The sequence below is a fragment of the Zootoca vivipara genome, chromosome 11 (genome assembly GCF_965207765.1).
Source record: "Zootoca vivipara chromosome 11, rZooViv2.hap1.1, whole genome shotgun sequence".
Taxonomy (NCBI): Eukaryota; Metazoa; Chordata; class Lepidosauria; order Squamata; family Lacertidae; genus Zootoca; species Zootoca vivipara.
Window position 1 is genome coordinate 36,674,198 of NC_142594.1, and position 27,776 is coordinate 36,701,973.

Sequence of the window (27,776 nt, forward strand, 5' to 3'; positions counted from 1 at the left end):
ATTATGTTGGATTAGACAAAAGTTCTGCCAGCCTCCTCAGTTTTATCTCTTCAAGGGTTCATTTTGCTTGTTTGGCACAAGTCCCAGCGGAGAACTTCAGAATTGTGGTTAGCAACATGAATGAATACAATTTTGGATGAGCTCTTCAGTAAGTTGAACTGGCCAGCTGCCAAAACTGAACTTCCTTATAAGGGGGTTGGGGGCAAAGCTGTGATTCACTGAGCCCAACATTGTATAGAAACATACTTGCAATAGCTGTGTTTTCTGTAAAATAAAACAAAAACAAAAACTTGGTTTCCTTGTGTAAATGAAATAGGAAGTAACCAAATAGTTTGCAGGTTTTCTAATGATAGAGTACAACAAAGGAAATAGGACTCTCTGCGGTTAAACTATAAAGCTGGAAGTTGTATCTTTTGACCTTCATTGCCTTCTTGTGATGTAAGGAACCCAAGCATTTGTGAGACATCTGTTGTCTACCTGCCCTTATTCTGTAAATGGTTTAATAAGATTAAATAATTAGGGAAACCACATGGTCACCGTGCAGCCAAGCCTTGGTATTGCCTGCGTCCTTTGGAAATGTGAGCAATTCTGTGTTACTCAACAGTTTGTAGCAGTTACTTTGAAATGGTAGCTCATGCCATTTCTGGTGCGGATTAGTTTGGATGTTGCAATGCTCTGCAGCCGTGTTTTCCAAAGTGTGATATATGTATCCCCAGGAGTATGTGAAAGGCTTACGGCAGAATTCTTTTATTTGACTTTCTTGTAGTTTTTTTTAGCTTTCAAAAATATTCAAAGGAAAAAATGTATTGTTAAAACTACCCCCCAAATTATCTGCACCGCTATTATTTTAAGGTTGGGAAATACTCTTCTACGATATCATAAAGTTGGAAATGTTATTTTAGTTTTCAAATATACAGTATTTCCTTAGTTCTAAGCTTGATTTGAAGACTGTGTGTGTGTGTGATATTCTTGACTGCCTATGTTGAGTTTGTGACACAAGATGATGCCTTGTTAGGTTTTTCTCTGCAAAAGTATAAACATATTTTAATTTGAATTTTGTATAGGCAAACACCCTACCTGGATCTTCCCTCAGCCTGCCTCCATCTCATACGTATGGCAATAGGCTTAACCCCACCTCAACAATGGGAGCACATGCGTCTCAGCCTGAAAACAGTCAAACAGGCAAGATAAAGATTTTCAAAATGTCTCTTTTGCACTGTATCTTTTAAAAGAAGATTTTAAAACTAATCCCTTCTTGCTTTTGGTTCAGCTGCACGTTGAACAGCTTGCTGCATTTTGGAAACGAATGCTGCTTTACTGCAGAAGTCATTGCTGTGTATCTTCCACTGTCTGAAATGTAAATGTTTAAGCAGAGCCATGAGCAGGCAGGAATGCAACAATGTCTCCTGTGACTTTTGTGATTGATGCGTTCAGTTCACTTAGTTCTCTGCAATGAGGGTAGAGCAGCACTGGGGTTTGTTGTGAATAGTTTAAACCTTTATTTGCATAATTCATGAAATTGCACGATATACAAGTTTGCATGACCAAGATCCTGTTAGGCAAACTTTCGCAGTGTTTTTAAAAATGATGGGTGTTTTTTATAGTATTGGTTTAAAAAGGGGGAAAAATAATCTAATGAGCTCCTGGATTTGCTTTGTTTCATTCCATCCTTAAGGATTTGTTGACATGTCGTAATAGTCATGCCTGTTTGGGGGAAGGGAATGAGTTTAGCAGTTTACCAAGAATGGATCAGTCATGTCTTGCCCTCTAAGAGGCCAGAGGTCATTTGCTGCAGAATAGGGGGAGGGCAACCTTGAAGGGGGCAGATAGGGTTATTTTATTGAGAGGCCATAGGGAAAAATAACCCTTTTGAGTCCTACCAAGCAAGACGCTTCTATGTATTTAATGATACATTTTAAACACATCTCATAGTCTCCACCTTTCTTTTTTCTTCACTTTTAAAGTAAGAGGCATTTTTTTTAATGTATGCTTTAACATTTGTTAGTGGGACTTCTGGAAGAAAAGTTGCTGATAAGAAGTAAATATACAGGGCAGTTTATGGGTTTTCCTGGGATGCAAAGTGTTAACAAAAATACAAAGCCTGGGGATTTGCTGTGATAAGCATACAGATTAGCTGTCCACAGCTGTGATTCATTACTTTCGCTGCAGAAATTAAAAGTGGCTGAGGGGAGGGTACTGGAAATGCAAGCCATGCTTCTGTGCTATAAAACTGAAAGCAATGAAAGGACTGAGGCTAATCCTTGGCCTGCTACGCTCAGAGAAATGTGTGCGGACAATGCCTTACCCATTGCAGTTAGCAGTTTTAAACTGGTAACCTTCCCTAGTGTTACTAGCAACTCCCAGATACTGGATTACATTTCAAAAGGATCTCCATATCTGCAGCATCTTAAAATATTATCTCGGAAAGAGTCACTCTTGGCTTTGAAATATTTACTCTGCAGATCAAGATCTTGGAGACAATAGCCGGAGCCTTGTTGGCAGGGGAGGTTCACCCAGAGGAAGCCTTTCACCACGGTAAGCAGTATTTACACTCCTGAGTTAAGGGAAAGGAAATATTCTTTAAGGCATGGAAACTTTTATCTCTTATCAGCCATGCTTTCATTTAGGTTGAACAGAATTGTACAGATTTGTGTCTAGAGGGGTAAAGAAAAATGTTCCCAATATCAATTTAACAGGATTAACTAATAAAATAATATATTTTACCTCTGGTATGAAAATGGCTTTGGGGGATTCCACATCCCTCCAATTGTTACATAATGTTGGCTCACCTATATGGCTAGTTGATTATTTGTATGTAAAATTCAGCAGCTACCAAATGTCCATATATATATATTTAAAAAGAATGTTAAATGTAAACATTTTATATGTTAAATGTGTTTTTAATGTGTTAAATAAAGAAAGAAAAAGATAGGTAGTTCAGGAAAAGGGAAAGTTCTTCCAGAGGCAATGAAATCTAAAATGTAGTAATGAACAGAACTGAAACACTGGTGACCAGAATTTAATCACTTTATGCTGGTGTCTTTGTTTAAAGAAATAGTATTTCCTGCTAAGTGTCATGTAAAGATGGTATTGCATTGCTTGTATATTTACTTCAGTGGGGAAAAACATTTCATAATTATTTTTTGGAATTCTTAAACTTTTTGCTTAATGATAGAATAGCACTATGTTCTTCTTCTTCTGCTGCTGCAGTATCAGCAGTCACTTAATAAGTTGGTAATAAATAAAAAACATTGTTAGTGGAGGCATGTCAATGTCCCATATCTAATCAGAAGTGCTGTGTCATGTTCAAGAGTAAATGAACTGTAAAGTGAATGTTAGTGATCTGTGGCCTGATTTTCAAGAGCTTGCAAATCCCAAAGACTGGCTGAAAATATATTCACTTCTGAAGAATCAGGCCAGTATTGTCTTAGGGAAAAATCCTCAAAATTCTTATGAAGATGGACTGTGACAGATTGCAAATTAAGCCTTTTACGTATATAGATCTATTTCCTTAAACATCTTTATGTCTGTTGGAGCTATTTGTAAGGTTCCATTCTGCATTAGTTAGTTAAAATTAAATAAAACAGATAATGTAATGTATTTTCTTAGTATTAGTGTTGCAGCATACTAAGCTTTTTGTCTATTTTTTGGTCTGGTAAACATGTGGATTATTGAAAAACTTTTTATTTAAGTATTTTTATTAGGGTCTTGTCCCTTTTCAGAACTCTTGCATAAATAGAGGAATAATGGCACAGAATACACATAAATTTCTCCTTGTTTAAGTACCATTGATTTCACTGGAATTTAGGTTTGCTTCAGGTCTTTGTGGATTATGGCCTAGCACTCATCTCTTCTTCAGATATATTTGTTATTTATGGATTATATGTAATTATAACAAAGTGAAACATTATTAACATAGGCTTGCAAATAAAATGCTGCTCATGCTTATATGAAGCAACTTGGCATATGCACACTCCTGTAGGTATAAAACACGTGTTAAAAATGTGTTAAGATTATAAGTGCATTTTAAGTATTTTTATTTTATGAAACCCTTCAGTTTTATCCCGTTCTCTTTTATAATACACTAAAAAGGGTGCAAAATTGTGTGTAAGACAACACATCTTTCTCTGACACTTTACATGAAACAATGGAAAGGGACAATGTATCTTTTAATAACACTCCACTATTTTATATATAAAAACTGCCAGTTTAGATCTAGCCAGTGACCTTTGGTAAACCTAGTGCCCTGTCTAATTGTTTGAGAAATATGCAGGTATGGGATGATCTGCTCTTTGCACACACACACACCCCAATTCCTGACATTCAAAGGGTTTAGATTTAGTGCAATCTACTAAGCATATATGCCTGTATAATGTACAGTCATTAACATAGAGCTTATGCAGATCTCCCACAATGCATCCAAATAAGTGAATGGAGGTTTGTGCAGCAGTGGACTCTGCACCCTTTGAGCCTATGTGGAGAAGTGCTCTAGTCAACATTGGCTAATAACCACAGATTAATATGTTTAATACTGTATTTTAACCAATGTAGTATATAGTCCCACTTCTGTGATACAATTGTAGATTTAGTATACTTTGTAAGGAAGAACAATGGATTTGGTGTCATGTAATTCTTGCATTGTACTGAAGAGTATATAGCAGTTTTATATCTACTTTACCCTGTTTATGATCTTATACATTTCCATACTATGAGCTCTGACTTTTCCTTCAAATGGTGTAATTATTGATTAGATTTAATCTTGTATGGAATATGTTCTGTATTCCAGTAGTGCTATTAAGCATTCTATGGATATAATTTCTTATTAGAAAAATAATAATATTTGGTATAATATGCGTACTTTCATAATATAACGTGGGTTTATACAGAATTACATAATTCTTTGTGTATTTTCTCACCCTTAATGCTTTCTAGCAACCCATTTCCCTTGACTCCAGCTCTATAGTTAGTTATCATCAAGATTTGCTTACACAATTTTAGTTTATTTATTTTCTGGCTAGGATTTTCACCAGCATACCCACTTGTGAAAATGAGATTTCCGTCTCCTATTTTAACCTGTTTTGTTTTTTAAGAACAGCTTTTAACTGTTTACAAAGGTGTAAAAACGAAGTGGAATAAAAAAATATTAGATATTTAAATCTGATCTTTGTCACTTGCCACTTGCTTTCCCTATTGAGTAATTTCACTGATTGTATCCTGCAGAAGATCTAGAGTCCAATTGAATGTCAGCTGTTTATGAAATAGTTCATACTTTGTGTTCATTTCCTTTTTGCCTGTTTCTTCTGATTCCCAGCTTTGATTTAAAAAAATTTCCCCCCAAAGTAGGATGTTGCTGGTGATCTTTTCAGTACAAAAAACACTGTATATACCAGGCCAGAAAACAAGACTTTTGTGGTCTTGCTTTCTGTTACTGTGTTAGTTCTCCTGCATGTTTCTCACCAATTCTTTTAAATTCTATGTGCCTTAAACTAGATTAAGTAAATGTGAGATGAAACTCTTTTTGTTACTTGGAAATAGAGGCATAGATTCATTAGTTACATGAGGTAATAGGCTGAATATTGAGTTCCTGGTCAAACCAACAGAGATTATGCAATATGGCAATAGGAAGAGTTGGATCCGAAGCCCATTAAATTCAAAGAGCCCTGATACTGATATAAATGGCGCCGCATTAAGACAGAAGTTACATGTACTTTAAATAGTAGGTAGCTTTTTACATGCCCTCTACTCCAGCTAAGGCAGAGTGCTGGGGGAAATGCTTTGTGCTGTCATGTTCAAGAATCTATACTTGAAAACTGTGAATGTCAGAAGGAAATTGCAATATTCTTGTAATTAAGTGGACAGGAAGTATTTGAATTCACCAGCATCTTAGGTCTATATACATTTTTAATTTTTAAGATGAATTTTAAAATGTCTGCAGTATAATTTTGATAGGAAGCTGCTGTAATGTTATCTCTCGACTTTGACACAGGAAATGCTTGGCACTCAAAAGACTCAATGAGGTCACAGTCTTCAAAGAAATTGTAATGTGCTCTCGGTTTGTGTGTGTTAATTTTTTTTTTAAGAAACAAAAGTTTCCAAATTGTAAAAGTGTCTGTCACATTACATGCTGATCAGGATTTCCTGTTGTGACCTAAATTAGCTATACAGTCTACATGTGCCTTTAATTTCTTGCATGTCATATTGATTGCTGTTATACTTAAGGTTTTTCTTTAGTATAGTGTCCTAATTGCTTGGTTCAGTTATACAGAGATACTATACTACATTATACAGAAGCCTTGCTATTTAAATAGAGATTAATAGCATGGTAAAGGTAAAGGTAAAGGGACCCCTGACCATTAGGTCCAGTCGTGACCGACTCTGGGGTTGCGCGCTCATCTCGCATTATTGGCCGAGGGAGCCGGCGTATAGCTTCCAGGTCATGTGGCCAGCATGACAAAGCTGCTTCTGGCAAACCAGAGCAGCACATGGAAACGCCGTTTACCTTCCCGCTGTAGCGGTTCCTATTTATCTACTTGCATTTTGACGTGCTTTCGAACTGCTAGGTTGGCAGGAGCTGGGACCAAGCAACGGGAGCTCACCCCGTCACAGGGATTCGAACCGCCGACCTTCTGATCAGCAAGCTCTAGGCTCTGCGGTTTAACCACAGCGCCACTGAGCATGGTACATTCCTCTTTTCTCTAGCTATTCATTGGGCTAGAGTCCAAAGATATTTGATGATCAAAACAAAAGCCATAAGTATTTGAATGGCAAAGTCATTTTCCTCCTAAAATCTCACGCAAGAGTATTTGTGCAAAATTTCATAAACTTTGGAGGACCTCAGGAATTTCACAAGTATTTTATTGAATGGCATTGTATAAAGGTGTTGCTTGTTTATATACATATATATCTTCTGTAGAGCTCTTGTAGTTGATTATATCAGCAAAGCATTCCATCAGATGATAAAGTTTGCATTCATCTGTGCACTGTTAAATTAGATTATCCAAATAAGAGAAGCCTTGTATTTTGAACAGAAATTTTCTAAGAACTGTTGTCATGCTGGGATTTTATTTTAAACCATTGTTGATGGGAGCTAGTAAGGGATCTTAAGGAATGTTGATTTGCAAGGGGTTAAGGAGGAGCTAAAGAAAGTTGATGGGTCTTTTATGTGGAGTTCTCCTCCCTCCTTCCTTTTAAATATAATTTATAATCTTCCTACAGGTCGCCTGTAAGTAATTTACAGATTCGTTATGATCAGCCAGGGAATAGCAGTGTGGAGCATTTGCCTCCGGTACCAGTTACTATAGAGCAACTTCTGGAGAGGCAATGGAGTGAAGGGCAGCAGTTCTTGCTAGAACAGGGCACCCCTAGTGACAGTAAGTACTTCATACTGTCTTGCCTGTTTCAAACGCTGAACATTGCTAACCATGTATGGCCCCATTTATGTAATATCCAACAGAGAAATGTTTTATGGTGAGTATCAATTAATTACGTTTGAACAGTGCTAAACATTGCTAAAGCATAATAATGTGTTTCAACATGGTTCTGGCAGCCTCTCCCCTTCTTGGAATGAAAAAAATGCTTGCCTAAAATGTTGGCCAATGACAGTTTGCTCCAGATCCTTGACAACGGGGGAGATCTGGTTAGTGGGTTACAACAGATGTGGGAACATTTTAATAATAATAATAATAATAATAATAATAATAATAATAATATGTGCTCTAAATGATTATCTGAGTCCCTTTTGAGAAGTGATATTCTATTTGTAATCTAAGCATTTAAATATTTGAAATGGTAAAATTAATATTTTTAAACAATTAACAAAAAGACATTGAGTGTGCTTCTCTGGTTGTTGATAGTGAGAGAAGTGCCATCTAGTTGGTATTTTTTTTATGAATGGTACCCTGACAAAAATGCTAATTGTGAGGAAATTCATGCAGGGATAATCCTTTAAACATGATAGCTGGAGGACAGGTTTAGCTAAGTCTTATTGCATCTCATTTGGGCACACTGAGAGTTCCTTTGTATGTTCTTGAAGAGGAGGGATAAAAAAGCTAAATCCTTGGGAAATGACCAGATGTGCCTGTACCAGTAGACTGGCGTCTGTATTAGGCCCAGAGGTCACGTTGAACAAATACAATTTACAATTTAAAAAGTAGCTTTTACCTTGTTTTAATTGCTAAACTATCTTGCATGCGGGCTGATGCGAAAGTCCCAAAATTCACCCAAATCAAAATTTGAGAGTCGAGAAGATGGTATTTGGCTGAGGATGTGCTTTATCTGCAGGGAGAGGACAGAGACTGCAGGGTTCCTCCTGCTCCCTGCTGGGTGCTCTTTAGAGGGACATTGAAAGCAGCTGGAGTCTGTTGATTTAAAAGCAATAAAAACAGAGTAAAAGTTTTCATTGATTACATAAATTTGCAGGTTTTTTGGCCAATGAGTCAACGAATCAGCCCCCTTCCCCCCCAAAAAAAAATGAAAAAGAAAACCCTGCAAAACCATTTGCAAAACCATTTGCTTATGGTCATTGGTAGGGACAAATGAGAGTGATTTACAAAATTCTTTGTGCATTAAGCTGGGTGCAGGAGTCAGACTTTGTCCTCTGAAATATGTGTGTCATATTAAGAAGCTTATTCACTCGGGGCTTCCAGAATATGTGACTGCACAGGCATGCACAGAGCCTTTTTCACAGGGGCACTGGGTTACCTGGAGGATATACACTAAGCAGAGATGGGGATAAACAGATGTGTATGAATTGACCCCTGTAGTTCTCACCATGCCTAACTTCAAAGGGAATTTAGAGCATTTTTCACCTCTTTGCCTGTGTATCTGATAAGGACATATCTTAAAAAGAAGTTACTAGAGAAGTACTCTCTAGTAACTGATTTGCTAGTGGCAACTTAGATTTTTAAAAAAAATATTCCAAGCCGGAACAATGTATGCAGTTATTATGTTAAGAAATAGCACCTTTAATTATAATTTTTCAGGGACTTGGATTGATTGGTCGTATTTTGCTTAGTTTTAGGTATGCTGAAGTCATTGCACCAGCTTCAAGTTGAGAACCGACGCTTAGAAGAACAGATTAAAAACCTGACTGCTAAAAAGGAGCGCCTCCAGCTACTAAATGCCCAGCTCTCAGTTCCTTTCCCAACAATAACCTGCAATCCAAGTCCTTCACATCAAATACATGCATTTTCAGCTCAGGCTGGTAAGGCAACAGAAGTAGTTTTTGTTTTTGTTTTTAATGCAGAACTCTGCCACAACTTCCAGAAAGCTTTTGGCCTCTTACCATTGCCTGTTATCTGTATGAGAAGGAAGTAAATTGAATGTTTCTACTGTTATTATTCTATATTTTGACCTGTAAAATCAGTAATTTCTGAGAACATTTTTAAAGAGACTATCTGTTGGCCAGGTGAAACTTGGAGATGAAATTAATTTAAGTACTTCTGCTGGCTGTGGATTCACATTGAACAGCAAAAAAAAAAAGCAAAAGCAGATCACCGTTAGCCCATATATTTAATATAACATTAGTTCACTTTTATTTAAGTGTTCCACATTGAATTAGGTTTTATGCCTTTTGGGTGCAGAAACTGAGATTCTCTCACACTCTTGTTTGTTGCTTTTAGCTGCTAGCACTGATTCTTTGAACAGCAGCAAGAGCCCTCATCTGGGAAGCACCTTTCTACCTGACAATTCCCTTCCCGTATTAAATCAGGTACTGTTTGTTTTCTTTTCCATGCATTCTAAGACTTCTGCTAGGTTAATAGTGCACCTCGATTATTTGCTTTTGTGTGAAGTTTGATGCAGCTGAGCCTTTGTGTTTTCACTAGGAGATCAACTCCAGTGGACAAAGCACCAGTAGCTCCTCTGCTCTTTCCACTCCCCCACCTGCTGGGCAAAGTCCAGCTCAGCAAGGCACCGGAGTCGCAGGAGTTCAACAGGTCAATGGCGTGACAGTGGGGGCCCTTGCCGGCGGAATGCAAACTGTAACATCCACCATTCCTGCCGCCGTTGGTGGAATAATTGGAGCTCTGCCAGGTAACCAGCTGGCAATCAATGGAATTGTTGGGGCTTTAAATGGGGTAATTCAGACTCCTGCCACAATGTCGCAGAACCCTTCTCCTCTCGCTCACGCAACTGTGCCACCAAACACAGCACATCCTCTGCCAACTACACTGAGTAGCAGGTAAGCCTTTGCTCTTGTTTCTGTTTTAGGCTCATATTTGCTCTCTCCCCCCCCCCCGCTTCCTTTTTTTAAGTCTGTCTAAAATAACTGCTTTTTCTTGAAGGTACTGAGGGAAGAGCTTAAAAATAGTGAAATGCTTACTGTGTTCGAATTTCTTTTTGCATGTGAATAGGAAACTTAAGCAGTCATTCTCTCTTACAGCAGCTGACTCCTAAAACACAGGATTAATTTCTATGATTTTGTTTTGAGCATGGAGTGTGTGTTCATCTGTGCATGTTCTTGTTTGTTTTGTTTTTTGAACAGTCACTTCAGAGTTTAGATGCTTTCTCCCAAGTTCTCCTCTCAACTGTCTGCACTGCCACAATATGCTCCCTCCAGCTTAGCTCGGGGGCTTATACTGCATGAGTTGACAGGACAACTGGATATGTGATGCAGCTATTCTATTTCCATGACATGCTCTAAAGTTGCCATGTTCCTTAGTTAATCAGTCTGTTGAAAAGGCTAGCCACAAGGGACACAATTCTGCTGATTGTGCGTCTTGTCCTCTGTTCAGTCACCTGGGTTTTACACCTGGACAGACATTGTTTTGGAAAAATCTAGAGCTAGGCTTGCATTTTGGCAGACTGCTTTCCCCTACTGTCACTACACATGCTCTAAGTATACTGCTCCCATGTTCCCAGTCAGTTGCTTTTTGACTGCTACAACAGTAACACCATATGAAACACTCTGTTTGGTTAGCATCTGTCTCAGTGTATTGGCTAACTTCATTTATCCTGTGTTATGCATAGGCATATTTGTTTTTCTTCACTGTACCTTTCTGTGCCCTTGCTGTCTTTTTCTTTAACCTATGCCTTTAAAGGCAGTCCCTTTCCATAATATCTGTCTTGCATTGGCGAGAGAGGGAGCACTTTTGATTAAGCACCCAGTCTCTTGGCCTTCTCGGTCCCAGAAGGCCATGTTGTTGAGACCTGGGAGCAGTGCTGGTTTCTTACTAGGTGATGTTGGAGAAATGGGTGCATCCAGCTTTTGGGTTCTCCTTTCCGGAGCAAGCACTGCTGGCAGCCAGCACAAAGCCAGGGCGCCCTCTCCACCGCAGCTCAGCCTTGTGCTCTGCCCTGCTTTCATCAGCTGCACTTCTCATAGCTGGCAATCCTGCTATGTCTCTGCCTACTGGTAGCACCTTGATAGTGCAGTAGAGGTACCCTCGGCACAGATGCTCTCCATGTCTGCTTCAAGTTCATTGATGGACTGTGTTGCCCATTGTAAACGGCATTCAGTGCATTTTTTTCCTAGAAAGTGCAGGATGAGTGCGTGTACTTTTTCAAACATGCAAGTAAGCACTAAGAAGTCATCCTTCTCTCCCACCGCTGGGTTTTTGTGCATGCAAAATGTAGGTGAGATTAACAGTCCTGCATTTGGTTTTGCAAATATGCAAAAAGAAGAAGAAGAAGAAGAACTGCTCATTTGTCTTCAGAATTCAGGGGGGATTAAGTACTTCCCTTGTTTGCTGAATTTATACTTGGATCTGTAAATGTAATCTGAAATGACAAGAATGCCAGTTTTGTTTTTCCTAAGTTAAGGTACATCAAAGTTTTAAAATAATTTTAGTGGGATGTATAATCAAATGCATCTAGGCACATGCATGTTAATCTGCATATACTTAATGTTTTAGATTTATTTTTTTACTTTTGCTGAAAGAGTGCCATAAAAATGATCAAGGAGCTAGTTCACCAGATAAATGCATTTCAAGTTAAGAGTTTGTTGGTAATTTGCAGTGCTTCTGGACTTGGGTTTCTTCCGGAGCAACAGAGACAACTCCTGCTACATCAACAGCACCAGCAATTTCAGCAATTACTGAATTCTCAACAATTCACACCAGTGAGTCTTTTTTAAATCATCCCTTTTATTTCCAGAGTTTGGGGGCAAGTGTTGATGTTTATGTAGCGAATTTGGGTCTTGTTCTAAATCTTGTCACAAGCTTCAAAAAGGCACTCACAGAGAGGGATCCAGGAAAAATTATAGAACTGTTTTTTAAAAGTTTCTCTAAACAGAAGCACAAAAGGCTGCTTGAGCTTTAAGCAATTAATAATCTTGGATGAGAAGAAGTAGATGGCCAGATGCATTTTGGTGCCTGAGGTATCATCAAAATGACTTTTGTAAAAAACAACACCTAAATCAAAGTGAAGTCAAACTGCTGTGTTAGCAGCACTAAAGTGACCCCCCCCCCAGGTGCAAGCCTGGGCAGTGTGTGTGGGTCCTGAGATGACAAGACCCCCTCAGCCTCACTGATGTGGTCCAAAGGAAAGCAGAGCAATACATTCGGCACCAGCTTGGCTGCAGGAGTTGCTGGAAGGAGGCGTGCAAGGCACCATCCAACCATATCACAAAATTGCCACCTCTTTGCCAAGGGCCAACCATACCTTGAATTGTACAGGTGTGGATGTAATAATTCCAACAACTAACCACATAGCCATGCATGCCTCCCATGACCCTACAAGAGCAAAGACCCATGGCTTTGCCTGTCCCATTCTTTCCAACCCATCACTAACTATCTCCCATTTATTGGAGAAAAGAGGGCTCACTTTGCTCCACAGGAAGTGGAGTGGGCGTCAGATTGGAGGAGGAGATGGTCTCTTCAACATCTTTTGCTACTGCAGAAGTGTTATGACATGCGTGCTGCCCTGGGCTGCGATTAGGCAACCTTAACTCTCATTAGGAAGTAGGCATAACATTCTGCATCATCCTGGAATAATTTCTCTTCAGCTTGAAATATGTTTATGGCATTGATACAAAATAAGAGGCAAAGATATTCCTGAGAGATTTGTAGACATACAAACTTGCAGGCACATAGTGTTCTCTTTCACATGCATACATTTTTGAACAGGGTACCAGGATGTAGGGGTAGACCAGGCATCCCCAAACTTCAGCCCTCCAGATGTTTTGGACTACAATTCCCATCTTCCCCAAACATTGGTCCTGTTAGCTAGGGATAATGGGGGTTGTAGGCCAAAACATCTGGAGGGCCGCAGTTTGGGGATTCCTGGGGTAGACTATAAGCATCCTGAAGTCAATCAATCATTTACATTCACAATCCAGTATCAGCTGAGGACAGATACACAAGCAATGTTTTATTTATAGCTCTTTAGAAAGGTGCTTACTAGATCCTGGCACCTGTTAGTTCTCAAAGAAGTTTTTTTCATTTGGCTTCTGACACAAATGCTTTTGCTTTGTACATCCAAAGTCTACTCCACGGGTGTCAAACACAAGGCCCGGGGGCCAAATCCGGCCCGCCAGACCTCGTCATGTGGCCCGCCTAGCGCCCCAGCCAGCGGGACCCAGCAGCAGGACCTTGCTGCTGAAGCGCCGCGCCGACAAAGCGCCGACAAACAGCTGGGGCCGGAGGGGGTAGAAAGGCGGCCAGAGCAGCGCTGCGTGGAGCGCCCCGAGCCACAGCAGGAGGAGGAGGAGACAGCTTGCCGGGTCAGTGCCCGGCAGCGCCGCACGGAGAGTCCCGAGCCTCTGCGACGCAGCAGTGCTCTGTAGCACTTTGAATCCTCCTCCTCCTGCCACGGCTCGGCGCCTGGAAACGGCGGCTGCTGCTGCTGCTGAAGCACAGACAAAGCACCAAGCAGCGCCGTGTGGAGGAGGAGGATTCAAAGTGCTACAGAGCACTGCTGCGTCGCAGAGGCTCGGGACTCTCCGCACGGCGCTGTCGGGCACCGACCCGGCAAGCCTCCGCCTCCTCTTGCCTCACCTCCTCCTCCTCCTGCCGCGGCTCAGCCTCATGAACGTGAGCTCAGCAGCGGCTCAGCCTCACGAACGTGCAACTCTGAGGCTTTACGCACTTCTAAAATGGACACCCGCTGCCTCACGCTGCACGGGAAATGCTTTTTGCCCCTGGGTCCCTTCGCACTCTTTTCTGGCGCTGAATCAAGGCGGCGACCCCCCCTTCCCTTTCTTTCTTCCTCTCTCTCGTTCTTATTCTTTCTTTCCCTCTCCTTCCTTCCTATCTCTGTCTTCTCTCCCTCTTTCTTTTTCTTTCCTTCTTTATTCCTTCTTTCCTACTCTTCTTTCTCTCACCTCTTTCCTTCCTCTCTCCCTCCTGCTCCCTCTTTTCTTTTTCTTTCTTCCTTCCTTACTTCCTTCCTTTCTTCCTTCCGTCCTTCCCATCTTTCTTCCTCTCCCTCATTCTTATTCTTTCTTTCCCTCTACTTCCTTCCTTCTTTCTCCCTTTCCGTCTTCTCTCCCTCTTTCTTTTTCTTTCCTTCTTTATTCCCTTCCTTATTTCCTACTCTTCTTTCTCTCCCCTCTTTCCTTCCTTCCTCTCTCCCTCCCACTCCCTCTTTTCTTCCTTCCTTCCTTCCTTCCTTCCTCCTCTCCCCTCCCCTCCCCTCCCCTCCCTCTCCTCAGAAACATAGGATGCTGCTTTATACTTCTGGCCCTTAAACCCTGGAACCAGGAGAGCAGCTCCAGTGAGTCAACCTCAGCCAGTCCCTTTGGTGAAGGGTGGTGGCTCACTGGCAGAACATCTGTCCTGCATGCAGAAGGACCCCAGCATCTCCAGGTACTAGTAGCTCTGCAAAGGTCCTGCATGAAACCCTAGAGAGCCTCCACCACCCAGTGCAGTTACCAAAAATCATTTTTCAATAAATTGTACAATAATTGTACATTTGAATATCTACTTGCCATTATTCTGATTATGTTTCTGCTTTCAGAGCTAGTTATTACTTACATTATTACAAAAAACAGTAATAATTGAATGCAGTGACAATAATAATATATGATAATAAAGAGTGGACACATAGTCCTACAGATACAACCGGCCCTTTGAGGGTGACCAAACTGCTGATGCGGCCCCCGATGAATTTGAGTTTGACACCCCTGGTCTACTCCATTGAAAAGGAGGAACAAAATGTATACTGGATTCTTAGATTGGCTTAGTCAGGAAGAAGACAGGGGCTTTCAGAGATCTCTGTTGTACAGTACTACCCTTTAAAGTTTTCTCTCCTCTAGATTTGTAGTCCACAGCATGACTTTCTGCATCCCACTTGTCTGCTCAAAGTTGTGTTTTGGTTCTTGCAATAAATTTATTCAATGCCTGCCAGTGTGCTTCGTATTTAAGCAGGGATGTGAACTTCCCTGCATCAAAGCTCTACTCTTAATTGTGGCAAAACATTAGTTCTGAGCAGGCAGGGGACCTCTCTACCAACAGCAGCTTTAAGAGGCTAGTTCTGGCTGCTCTTCTACCTTGATGCCATGGAAAAGTCAACTACAGTACAACCATTTTAATTCTAAACTACAGAAATATGTTTGTAAATCCTGGATAAGGGAGGAATTAATTCACTCGCAAGTTTAGTTTTCACCAGTTTGGTGAATGCAAGAAGAAACGTACACTATTCACCCATAAAATGACTAAAATTGTCCTTCTCCGTTGTACTTGAGGAACAGCACCAGGCTCTTCTGTATCAACTAGTTCAGCAGCAACACCACCAGCCTGAAGTACAACAATTGCAGATTTCTGGAGCAACACAGATTCCCATCAATAACTTGCTGGCAGGCAATCAGGCATCTCCACTTCATACGGCTACGAGTAACCCATTCCTTGCCATTCATGGGGATAATACAGCTCAAAAAGTAACTGTAAGTATATACGTGTACTGCTCATATAAGCGAATTCAAGGACAGGAGAAGGTCTTAACTAAGTGAAAGTTAAAAATACCAACACCAAGGGAAATGTTTATATTAAAGATTAAATGGAGAGAGGAAATCCTGTTCAGCTACAAGTGTATGACTGAAATGAGTGGCTTGAACTGTCACATCTACCCCTCTGGTCCCTGCCTGGTAAAGCCTTCAAGCTCACCCCTCACTAGGATAATGTTGCAGGATAATCAGCAGCTCTTCTACTTTTCCAGGGGACAGCAAGGGCATTTGCTGCTACAGTTGCACTTCTGTGTATGCCATTGCTGTGCTTCGACCACATGCTGCTAGTGGTTGGTCTGTACCAGCTGTTGGGGGTATTTTTGAGCTTTTAGCTAGTTAAAATACTTTTCGATAAACTACTGGAAGACCCACAGCATAGTGAACTCTAGCACTGGAACATTAGCACAAGAGAGGAAAGAACCATCTTTCTGTGTTGGCATTGCCCATTACTGTTGTCTAGCTTTCTAAATTTCACTGTTAAATTTATTTTTTCAGGATAGCTGTTCCTTTGATAGGACCTGGCTCAATAACATTACCTTCCTGTCTTAGCAATTAACCACTGCTTTTAAATAGGGCTAGCCACCTATTTTAAAGTTAGTAACCAATCTGCAATTACCTGATCAATTAATCAGTATTGCAAATTATTTGCATAGTACCCAAACCTCATTGAATGTGATATTTAGTGACAGAAACGAATAGGAAAGGCCATTTTAGTATTATTATTTTTCTTATTTCCTCACATACCAAATCCTAACTATCTGTAAAGGTGCTGCTTCTCAGTTGGAACAGTAGAAGTAAATGAACAATGAATACATCTGCATTCATTATTTCATAATGAAATGTGTGCTTTGTTTCCTAAAAATCCTGTAGATATTAATTCAAATTTTGTGTACTGTGGAGAGAACAAAAACTGTCTGAATCCAGAAGTAGCTTATATTAGAGGCTTTTATGTGGTGGTTTGCGCCCCCCCCCCCCCTAGTGAGGGGAGTGCAGGCTGGAGACCAAATGTCATCCTTTTATGTCAAAAGTTTTCGTTTTATGTTGCTTCTCAACCTTAGGAAGTTTTGCCGTATGTAAAAGCAATAAAACATCTCTCTCTTTTGATGCATTACCATTTTGTTTTAGAATATATTTTTTTAAACCTGATAATGTGACACAATTGTAAGCTGCCATGACATGTTGATTTCGTCTCCAGAGACTCAATGATAAAAGTGGACCAGTTGCACCGGAAAAGAATTGACATTTGGAGAAATAAAAACATGAGAATTATGTGTCCTGCTGTGAGAGCACTTCATCAGTTTGCAAGTTGCAGACTCTCTGCAGGTATGACTCAATGCAACAAGGAGCTAACTGCACACTGGAAAAGCGAATCTACCTGAAGACATTTATTGTAAGGCTTTGCCCTTGTTGCTTTTTGTTGCACTGAACCTTAACTGTTTTCTTCGGATTTCGTGGAACTTTTAAAGTATTTTTGCATAATAGAGTTGTCAGTTTGGGCCGTTTGTTTGACTTTTGCTGCTGAACTAGTAGCCTTTTAACATACCAGAGTGCTGATGAACAGACTGTCTGTCCCTGCCTGTTCCAGATCCATTACTTGTTTGAAGAAAGCAAGCCAAATTGCAGTATCTGCCAATGGCAAGTTGTTACTGTTTAGCTAAACACCAGTGGTGTTTTTTAAAGAGGTACCAGATTTTCCCCACAATAAAGGACCAGGTTTTAAACTTTTTACTCCCACCCCCCAGTTAACTTTAATGGATGTTTTGCTAAAGCAAGAAGTCTCAAGTAATGACAAATGGTGGCTAATGCTCAATTGGGGTTTTTTTTTAAGGTTGCTGGAAAAAACAGATCAGTTCAAAGATGATAAATCTTACCAGACAAGAGGGCAACTCATGTTCTGGCAATATTTGAATTAACCCAAGTGCCTGATGCTTACCTCTATTGGGTTGGAATGGCTTTGTATAGCTGGGCATGCACTAAACAAGTCTTTGTGAAAGCAGTCAGTGTGCTCAGCCTTGCACCAGCAGCCATCCCCATTGAACTGCCTTTATGAAAAGTGTTTGTCACTGTAGATAGCTCAGGCAAATTGTTACCTGGGTTGCTTTCCACTAATAAATTACCAAAAAAGAAGAAGGGTGGGGAAGGGATTTCACATTTCTGGGGAAATGGTGTAAACGGGTGGAAACTTTTTAAAAATATTTTCACTTTGAATAGTTGATTTTCATGGTATGACTATGCAGTATAGCAGAACATAGATGGAAGTTGGGATTTAATTGCCACTAATCTGAATTTGTGTGAATTATTAGTGGAAAATACTCCAAGTATACTTTAGACCTACACTGTGTACTTAATTGGATGAACCTATTGTTTCTGCAATATCGTTTGGTTAAACATTGCACAGTTCTTACCTCATTTCTGTAAATAAGGTTTTGTGACAGTTTTTTGTATTGTGGAAAATTCATAAGGTGGATATTTTGATTTGTAATATTTCTAATTGGTAGATTTAATTGAAAAAGAATAATTTATTTTTATATGTTCATGGGAATTTTTTTAAAAAGTCACAAATCACTTTTGTAGATAATTTACTAAAGTAAATCAGTGTGGTTTAATTTGCTTAAACCACTCGTTAATATTCTGTAACAATTTGTACAAATTGTTGCTGTTTTGCGAGATGTAAAATTGCAAGTTTATATAAAGGTATGTACAAAGCTTTGGTTAATAAATTTTAATATTGTTTATGGTTGTAAACATAACCCAACTTATTTCTTCCAACTGCAGTTTTTGTTTTTTTTTGGATGATGTGCTTGTCATTGGATTGTATTACACACATCGTTATGTGTGTGAATAAGAAGTCATGTTTTAAAGTTGGCATCTGCAGTTCCAGCTTCACCTGATTTGCTGTATCTGGTAGGAGCCCATTCAGCACACTCTAAAAATGGCAATATTCACTAAACGTTCTATTAACCCCACAACAGCTTGAGGCACGATGTTGCTCATCCCTCCCTGTAGAAATTCTGGACTACAGATTTTAGGGTGTCTTTAGGCCATGTTTTACTAATAGGTTAAAGTAATTGGTTCTTACTTTTCTTGGCAAAAAAATCCATTGATCTTATAAGTACAAGTTTTAAAGGAAGGCATAAAATGTATCGATTTATTTTTTACTAAGGCACATGACATACTGAAATACTGAGGTACAAAAATACAAGTTACTGCATATGCTGCTTAAAATATCTCCATTTTGGGTAAGCAAAGTTCTTGAGAAGGTTCATTCAACTCTTTGCCATTTTTTTCTTTTGTATGAGTTCAACCAGCAACTTGTATCGAGTCACACATTCTTCCTGCAGGCAGAGAAGCAGAAATGACAAGTTTTAGCATTAGAGAGAGATTAAAGGATATTTTTCACTTTTGTTAAATGAAACAGTATGCTAGCAATTTAAAGGGGCATTTTATGGAAAACTGACAATGGGGGAAATATCCTAAATAGTACATGTTATGGAATTTCTCAATGTAAATGTGTCCATGGGGAAAGTGCATGAACAAGTTGCCATACAGAGTGATCCCAGGTCCGTGCAGAGATTTCAAGTCCACTTTTCACAGCTACCGACTCACTGCTTGTACCAACCAACACATTCACACCAATTGTTTTTGATGCCTTTCTGTGGGCTGTCAAAAAACTATGCAAAAAGTTCTATTTCTATCTAAAAGAAACAACCTTGCTCACTTTCATGTGGCATTTTGCATAACCCTAATAAAATAAAATTCACGTTAGTGGATTTTGAAATGTTTCTAATGGACCAACAGGAATTCGTTAAAAAAGAAAGCAACTGTTTGGAAAAACAATAAAAGTAACGAATTTCTAATAAAAAGCAAAATGCCAGAACTAATATTGGGCCTCACTATGTTAACTTCACTGTTTTACCAGTTTAGAAGTGATGCTATACAGAACCAGTCCAAAGCTCCAAAAGCCCTGCCTTGAAAGAAGCTGCATGTTTGCAGCTACAGCATTTACTCATAGGCCACACCTCATTCTCAGCAATATTTGCTGAAAGTTGAAGTGCATTCCCTCCCTCAGGTTGAACTTTTGGCAGAATCAAGGAAGTGGCTTTAGCTTTTAGCTAGTGAACCACACCACACCCAATGGCAGAGTACTTTAACCCTACACGAGAGCATGACCTTACCTTAGTTTTCCCTGGAACACATTTGGCAATCTTATCCCAGCGTTCTGCCGTTCCCTTTGGATACTGCTGTAAGGCCAGCTCCAAAAGCTTCTGTTGATTCTGAGTCCACAAGTCTTCAGAACTGCGGCATTTCTCTCTTTTTCTGGCCTCCTCGTCACTATATTCCTCTTGATCTGCAGTGTCAAAGTCCTTCTGGCGCTTCCCCCTACATTTGTCCTCTGCTGGCTCTTTCATCACTGGGAGTGTCACTTCAGGGCCCTTTGGTATTGTTTTCCTCCTGCGGTGTCTGGCTTCAGTCAACGCAGTCTCTTGTTGATCTGCTGTTGCCATATCTATTGGTTCTGGGTCACAACTGTACTTTGACACGTCCTCCTCCAGGTCTTCCTCCTCTATTCCTCGCTGAGTGATTATATGATCTGACAAGTTAATACTGGCCTTGTTGGATTTGGAGTTTTGGGCCAACATTTTCAGCTCTGACAGCCTAACAATACCTGTTGGAAACAGTATCATTTTCAGCATGATTTAAGCCAGGGAAGGGGAAACTGACCCTATAGTATTCTTATTCTGCAACTGTTACCCCCAGTAAGTAATTGTTGAGTCAGCCCTTGAAAAGTATCTATACATCTATTCGAAAATCTGTTTTTACTTCCTCCTTTGTTTCCATGGTAGGCACACCTGAATTAAGCAATCCAGAAATAGTATCAATTAGGTATGATGCTAAAACATCTGGCATTGTTTTCTGGTTCCTTTGTTAACATGCACCTGCTACTGTACAATTTCCACTGGTTTGAAATTAATGAACTGCATTGCCCCTACTGCTAATGGTACCCTTAGTTATTCTGTGTCCTTTGCACTGCTAACCACTGAAGGGTAGAGCCTCATATTATCCACTTAATAAGGGCATATATACAAGTCCCTTTCTGCCTGGATCATTTTATAGAAGAGGCAGCCAGTACAGTTAAGTTTCTTGTGAGTTCCTCAAAGCTGTGGAGGAAGGATTGAGATATTTCATTTTGCAGATATATAACTAAAATTTTGGCTTGAGTTGAACACTCAACTCCCAGGTCATTGCAGGGATAAGGGATGGGAAGAGAATGCATTGCCATTTCCCAGTACCATGAGTCTGGTAGGGCAAGCTGAGCCCCTGCAATGGCGGCAGTGTTATAGCTGGAGCAGGAGTTCCTATCCTCTAAAAAAAATTGGTTAGGAGAGATCTGACCCAGGCCAAAATAGGGGTGGGCAGAATGCGGGCAGTGAGGAAAAGCAAATTTGTGGAGGTTCACCTAGTTGCTGCTGGTTGCTGGAAACAATACTGAACTACTATCTGATTCAGCAAGGCACTAATGTTTTTTAAGCTTGAGTGTACTCCAACCTCACTTAACACAGATTAATTATGCTCTAAGCATCAAGAAACAAATAACAGAAGTACTAAAAACCTACCAGGAGCGCACGTAACTGAATCTTTAATCTGTTTGGTTTTCATGGTGACCTGTTTAGGAAGGAAGAGAAAGCAGTTAATTTATAGATATGTTTTGTAAGATGGCTTAAAAGAAGACATCAAAGAAAACTGATCAAGACATAAAGAGTCCAGTGAATACCAATAACCAGAACTATTGATGGAGACCAGCTGCACATTTCCATCCCTATTCAGCTATTCCAAAAGCCCAATGTGCATGATATATAATTACAATAAATATTTTATTAAATAAACATGGACTCTGGTGTATGTCTTGCAAGCAAAACTGTGAACAATCCTCCCCAATGAGAAGCAGGGTGGGGCAGGATTGTGGACATGCCCTGAGCTGCTTAAAAGGAAGGATGGGGTATAAGTGTAACAAGTCACTCAACAAACAACCACAACACACTGGCTCTCTCTATATGCCAAAGGGCTCCAACTCCAATGAGAAAGAAAAAGAGCAAGATTTCTTATTTCACACAGATGACACTCATAAACTTGCTTTTAAAAAGGGGGGCAGCATCATGATGTGCATGAAATTGTATACTGTTTTTCAAAAATACATGTTAATCAGTGTTCTTTAAGATAAACTCTTATTTAAATAGAAAACAATTAACAGAAAACGTAAAACCAGCAATCAGTTTCTCTTCGTGGATCACTTCCCTAGACAATCTCTCCCTCAAATAATACTAATCTAACTATGTTTAACATAGATCTGGAGTCGTTTACACCTCATGCTAACAAAAGTTAAAAGGTAGTGTGTTTCTACTCATGAGCTCAAACTTAGACAGCCCAGTGGCAGTTAATCATTTCCCTATCTTCTCTTTGACATGTGGGATGTTTTTATAACTGCACCCCCTTTGCCTCACACTGCCAAGCACCACACTAATTAGAAAAGTGTGCTCCAATCTACCCACCTGGCTATTGTTGTTTTGCTGCCTACCTGGGCCTTTTTCATGCAGGCAGCAAATCCCCCATCAATCTGCTATTGCAACCTGAATATAAGAGATTAGTGACTGCAGAGGCAAAGCAGCATCAGTTTACATCCTCTTAGCCAAGCAAATGATATTATTTCATGTGAATGGAACCGGAGAGCTCTTTGCTGCCAGTTGAAAAACTTGCAGTGAAATAACCACATTAAAATAAATACCTAGGAGTCTGCTTTGCACACACACAGATTGTTTTCACAATTTTTAGCGTCCCTTTAAAAATAATGACCATGATCCCAAGGCACCTTTCACAAGTGCCTTAGAAGTTTTTGGTGGTAGCTGCTGCCTGTTATGACACCAGGAAAAGCTGCCTGAGAGACCCTGGTTCCATACAAACGCCAGGCGTTTTCTGCTCCTGTATTAGATTTGAGCACAATTTTCAGACTCTGGTAAGTCGTGTTGCGAGGGCTCTCAGTGGGATAACAGTGGCCCAATAAATATATATTCAGATGCATGTCTGTTGCCATCCTATTCATAGTTTCCAATTCAGGAGTGCTTATTTCTGACTGCATAGATTCAACCTGTAACAACGCATAAGCTTTAACAGAAGCTCCACGTTCCGTATCCACTACACCACACAGCCTGTGGCCATCCAGATGTGGATGGACTCCCAACTCCCATCGGCCCCAGTCAGTACCGGTATAGCCAGTTGTTGAGGAGCTCATATTGCTGGGGAAGCTTGAAAGAAGTGAGCCATTTGTTAACCAAACCAGGGAGAGCTCACCCATTGAATGGGGGGGAGGTTTTTAGGAGGGGTGGGGGGGAAGAATGTTCAATTATTTCTTCAAGTAGTAAGAGGGCAAGAATGAGAGCCAAAAATTCAACAAGGGGGAAACGGGTCAAAGAACAGATGTGTGGAGGCAGACGTGGGGTGCTGGTACAGGTAACCAGGTCAGCTGGCAGGAACTCTGATTAAAGAGAACTGAGAGGCAGCTTCCTTTTCATAATCGAAACGCTCGACAAAAACAAATCTAATTAATACCACAAGCCCAAACCAGGAAAGTAATTTAATAAATGCTGCATTATCTTTCCACTTACAAATAAAAATGTGATCCCATTATACTGATTGGTTTGAGAGGATTTTTGTTTTTGGTCCCGGCTTTGTTTTGAAAGGAGAGGTGAAGCGGCTTAGACGTTACACAGTTGCTTCAGATTCCAGAGACTATTTCTCACAATCGAGCTGACATGGTAAGTTGTGAGTTGAGGAGATCTAAGCTGACTTGGGGGGTTCTAATAAAGTGGTTGCCTGACTTATTTCACACTAAGGCACTGTAAAACTACTAAAACTAATAATCTTATTACGATTAGGCAGGGTACTTTTTTAAAAAAAATGCATACAAATTGAGAGAAGGTTCAGGAAAAGAAGAAAAGGGGAAAGAAAACACCTCACGTGACCGAACAAGGAGAACAGGCTCCAGTGCCACTGATGAAAAAATGTTTCAGAGTAAAATACTACTTCAGAAGCTAGAGAAGCTAATTACTTACTTCTTAAAATCCGAATACACCTCATTTTAAAACACTAACCAGCTTGAAAAAAGTAGTAGTGCAAATAAATTTGATTCCCATGCCTGTGCAATGAATCAGGAAAGGTTTGGGAAAGAAGGAAGGGGTACACAATGCATAGTTCATTTACGGATTTCACTACAGAAGTGGTATGATGGATTTCTGTATTTTAGAATTTCTGTTTTGTTGGAAGCCGCCCAGAGTGGCTGGGGGGTTGTTATTGTTATTATTATTATTATTATTATTATTATTATTATTATTATTATTATTATTATTAGGGGGGAGAAGCACTGTAGCCAACATATTCCCGAATACTCTATTTTTCTATATGCACTACTAGTAGTAACCATTTTATTTATCTATAAGCCATAAACAAACAAGCAACAAATCTGGCTCTTAATTTCCTGGCAGCTAACACAAATAGAGAAAATCACAAGCCAACATAATTTTCTTCAGCCCAACACTAAAAAGCACACAAACTCACTTCATGTTAACGACCTTTTCCCCTGCAGCCAAACTCAAGACTGACATTGTTCATGAAGACCTTTATATAGATAACACCATATAGTGAACAATATCCTCTTTAACCAGGGCTTTTTTCCAGGGGGAACTCAGTGGAACTCAGTTCCAGCACCTCTCAGGTGGGGCACCACTGCCATCATAAGAGAATAAGGGAGGTATTCATGGAGAATTCGGGCACCTCTTTTTCCTAGAAAAACAGCACTGTCTATAACCATTTTGCAGTACAGTGTGTGCAGTAAGATTTTTTCCAATGGTGGACTGTTTACCCACAAGACTCATCTACCCCCCCCAAAAAAAACCCCACACCCATAGCCCAGAAAAGTTTTATTATGTGATCTGCTGTCTGTAAATACAGCCTAAGATGGTGGGTGGTGGACAGTGAGAAAAGGCTGTAGCTCAGTGACACAGCATCTGCTTTGCATGCAGATGCCAGCATCTGCAGATAGGGCTGGGAGAGACCCCTGTCTGAAACCCTGGAGAGGTGCTTCTGGTCAGTGTATTTAATATGAAGCTAGACAGATCAATGGTCTGGCTCAGTGTGTGTGTGTGTGTGTGTGTGTGTGTGTGTGTGTGTGTGTGTGTGTGTACATATATATTTTTAATATATTTTTAAAAAAATGTTAAAACCATTAGAACATAGGCTTTTGTTGTCATGGCCAAATGCCATGATAGCTGAATGAGCTTCTTTACTTCCTCAGAGATCCTTACTTGGAGCTGTTGCTTGGCAACTGCCAACTTCCAGCAGTAGAAAACTGCTTCTATCATGGGCTGAGCAACTTTCAGTGGCTGACCTCCATTTCAGTTTCCTTAGAAATTTTTGGTGGTAGCTGCTGCCTGTTGTGACATCAGAAAAGGCTACCAGAGTGACCCTGGTTCCATGCATTTTCTGTTCCTGTACTAGATCTGGGCACAATTTTCAGACTCTTTGCTAAGTCACATTGAGAGGGCTCTCAGGGCTATAAAGTGGCATAACAGTAGCCCAATAGATATATATTCAGGTGCACAATATCACCAATTACCAGCCACTGGAGAGGGATCCTTACTACCATTGTGTACTGCCTGGGAGCTTCCTAAAGTCATCTGGCTGGCCATTGGTGTTTTTTTTGGGGGGGGGGATGTCTAAATTCAATGGACTTTGGTTGTGTTCCAGTAAGGCAATTCTTAGATTATTATAGCTGATTTAACATAAGCCAGGTTGGGGGGGGGGGAAGGGCTAAAGCCCAGTGACCGAGTAAGTGCTCTGCATAAGAAAGGTTCAAGGCATCTCCAGGGAGGCCTGAGACCCCCTGCCTGAAATCCTGGACGGCTGGTGCCTATCAGTGTCATAGATTCCATAGAAATGTAGTCCAACCCCCTGAAATGCAGGAATCTTCCCCACAGCCTACACCAGGTCAGCTCAAACCACCCACATTTTGGTTAACAAGACACACTGACCCATTGTGCCACAAGGCTTCAATAATACTGAACAAAAACAACAATATAAAAATAATAATTAATAGTAATAACAACACTGAACTAGATGGACCAGTGGACTTGCTATAAGGCAGCTTCCTATGTTCCTTCAAAATACCCTCGTCTTAATCATCCCTGGAAAGGCAAAGTGAACACAGTCACAAGTCTGCCACAAGGCTAGCAACTATAGTGGTTTGGACACATTTGACAGCTGCTCCTTGAAAATTTGGGTTGTATCTTGGGTTGTCTGCAACCTTCATGTTAGGCAGGCCTATTGTATACCCAACTACCCATGTTCTTAACGTTCAAACCACCAACTCTCAGGATCAGTACTAGTTTTTTCATCCTCAACCTCTGAGGAGACACACTTCCTTAAAGAACTTGTTGCATTGTGAGACACTGTCCCTAGTGGGACAGTGATCAATGCTACACAAAGTGGTTACGGAGGTCAGCTTCTTCTCCCAGCAATGGGATAATGTTCTTAATGCCCAGATGTGACAACAGCCAAGTACCATTGATGAGGTTCAACTAATTTTCATGCTCCTTCCCTGATGCCTCTGAACTAAGGAGAATTCAGGACTCAAGAACTACAACTCCTTAAGTCCATCTTAAACAACAGTGGATATTCCACCTCACAAAGTGCCAAATTTGTCATTTTACACATCACCATATTCTGTGTTAGGATGTAGGTCCATCATTTCGTGAGTGTGTGTGTGTGTGTGTGTGTGTGAGAGAGAGAGAGAGAGAGAGAGAGAGAGAGAGAGAAATCCCAAGCTTAATTAATGGTTACCACCTGTCTAAACACTATTAGCTGATCTGCATTTAGGGTTTTTTGAAAGGGGGGGTTGGCCCAACCAGAAATATTATCTTTACTTAAGTCTCACAAATGTCCTCTTCCAGCAAAGAGGGTTTACTATAAAGCCTAAAACTGGCATTGTTTTTCTGTTATCAGGTTACAGTAGCTTGAGTCTCTAAGCGCCAGAATCCCCATATAGCTGATCAGTTACAGCTGTTAATTGTGGAGCAGGGGGACCAGCTGACATCTGCTTCTTGCTTAGTTAGTTAATGGTTCACTTCCAGGTCCTAAAAGGATTGCAGCCTCTCTCAAAAGACAATGTTGGACCCCATCTATGTCTGGCTTCTACACTGCCTGTCTTGTTCTGGTTTGTCCATACAATGCAAATTCGAGTGAACTCACATCTGCCACTGATCGACCCAATTCATGAGCAATCTTTTCCCATCGACCAGGCGTCCCCCCTGGGAACTTAACCATACTTCTTGTCAGTTGGCTAAGGTCCTCTTCCGTCCATTCCGGTGCCTGTAAAACATTTGAAGAACATTCATTACACTAGGAGGGTTTGTCTGTGGCAGGAGGGGGTAGAGACACTGAGCACAAGACTAAAGCAAAGTAATCATGCAAAGGGTGTTCATTGCAAACACAATTATTTTATAGCTTGCTTAATACTTCCTACTCTTGTTTGTTGAAGAGAGGAACACATACCTGACAGGTCTAGTTTATTTATAATGATTTGGACACACATGCGTGTGCACACACACACACAAATTCTACAAATGCAACATGCTTAATAGTGTCAGATGCTTTAAGGTATTAACATGACAAACTTGTGCATAAAATCCATATCCCCAGGGAAGTGAATTTAGGAAAGACTCTGGATTTGTGGTTTTCTGATATCACACAATCCAATGCACTGTTGCATTTTTAATGGTGTAACAAATCTGCCTAGATTTTTCTCCAACAAGGAAAGGATTTGTGGAGGTGGTCATAGTACCACAGAAAT

The 27,776-nt window shown here is 40.3% G+C and overlaps 2 protein-coding genes and 1 long non-coding RNA gene across 15 annotated transcripts in view; 2 read left to right on the forward strand and 1 right to left on the reverse strand.

Annotated features, from left to right (window-relative positions):
* MLLT10 (MLLT10 histone lysine methyltransferase DOT1L cofactor) overlaps positions 1-18,613 on the forward strand; it is a 107,579-nt gene extending 88,966 nt beyond the window's left edge. For 11 of the 12 annotated variants that reach the window (XM_035129307.3, XM_035129304.3, XM_035129309.3 and 8 more), the window contains 9 exons: positions 1,065-1,182; positions 2,463-2,535; positions 7,216-7,370; positions 9,014-9,202; positions 9,621-9,709; positions 9,825-10,180; positions 11,956-12,058; positions 15,623-15,820; positions 17,076-18,613. In XM_035129307.3, coding sequence (XP_034985198.3) covers positions 1,065-1,182; positions 2,463-2,535; positions 7,216-7,370; positions 9,014-9,202; positions 9,621-9,709; positions 9,825-10,180; positions 11,956-12,058; positions 15,623-15,820; positions 17,076-17,120 — 1,326 coding nt within the window. In that variant the 3' untranslated portion in view covers positions 17,121-18,613. The remainder of the gene's footprint in view (positions 1-1,064; positions 1,183-2,462; positions 2,536-7,215; positions 7,371-9,013; positions 9,203-9,620; positions 9,710-9,824; positions 10,181-11,955; positions 12,059-15,622; positions 15,821-17,075) is intronic. The other variant, XM_088653914.1, reaches the window with a different exon arrangement.
* Positions 18,614-18,649: 36 nt separating this feature from the next.
* Positions 18,650-21,765, forward strand: LOC148684267 (uncharacterized). Its single transcript, XR_015946358.1, has 2 exons — positions 18,650-18,784; positions 21,553-21,765. It is a non-coding gene; the product is annotated as an uncharacterized LOC148684267 (long non-coding RNA).
* The window catches only part of DNAJC1 (DnaJ heat shock protein family (Hsp40) member C1), a 71,694-nt gene continuing 62,917 nt past the window's right edge, over positions 19,000-27,776 (reverse strand). The window contains exons 9-12 of one of the 2 annotated variants that reach the window (XM_035129311.3): positions 27,176-27,295; positions 21,496-21,544; positions 20,056-20,546; positions 19,000-19,215 (exon numbers count right to left, since the gene is read on the reverse strand). In XM_035129311.3, coding sequence (XP_034985202.1) covers positions 19,147-19,215; positions 20,056-20,546; positions 21,496-21,544; positions 27,176-27,295 — 729 coding nt within the window. In that variant the 3' untranslated portion in view covers positions 19,000-19,146. The remainder of the gene's footprint in view (positions 19,216-20,055; positions 20,547-21,495; positions 21,545-27,175; positions 27,296-27,776) is intronic. The other variant, XM_088653920.1, reaches the window with a different exon arrangement.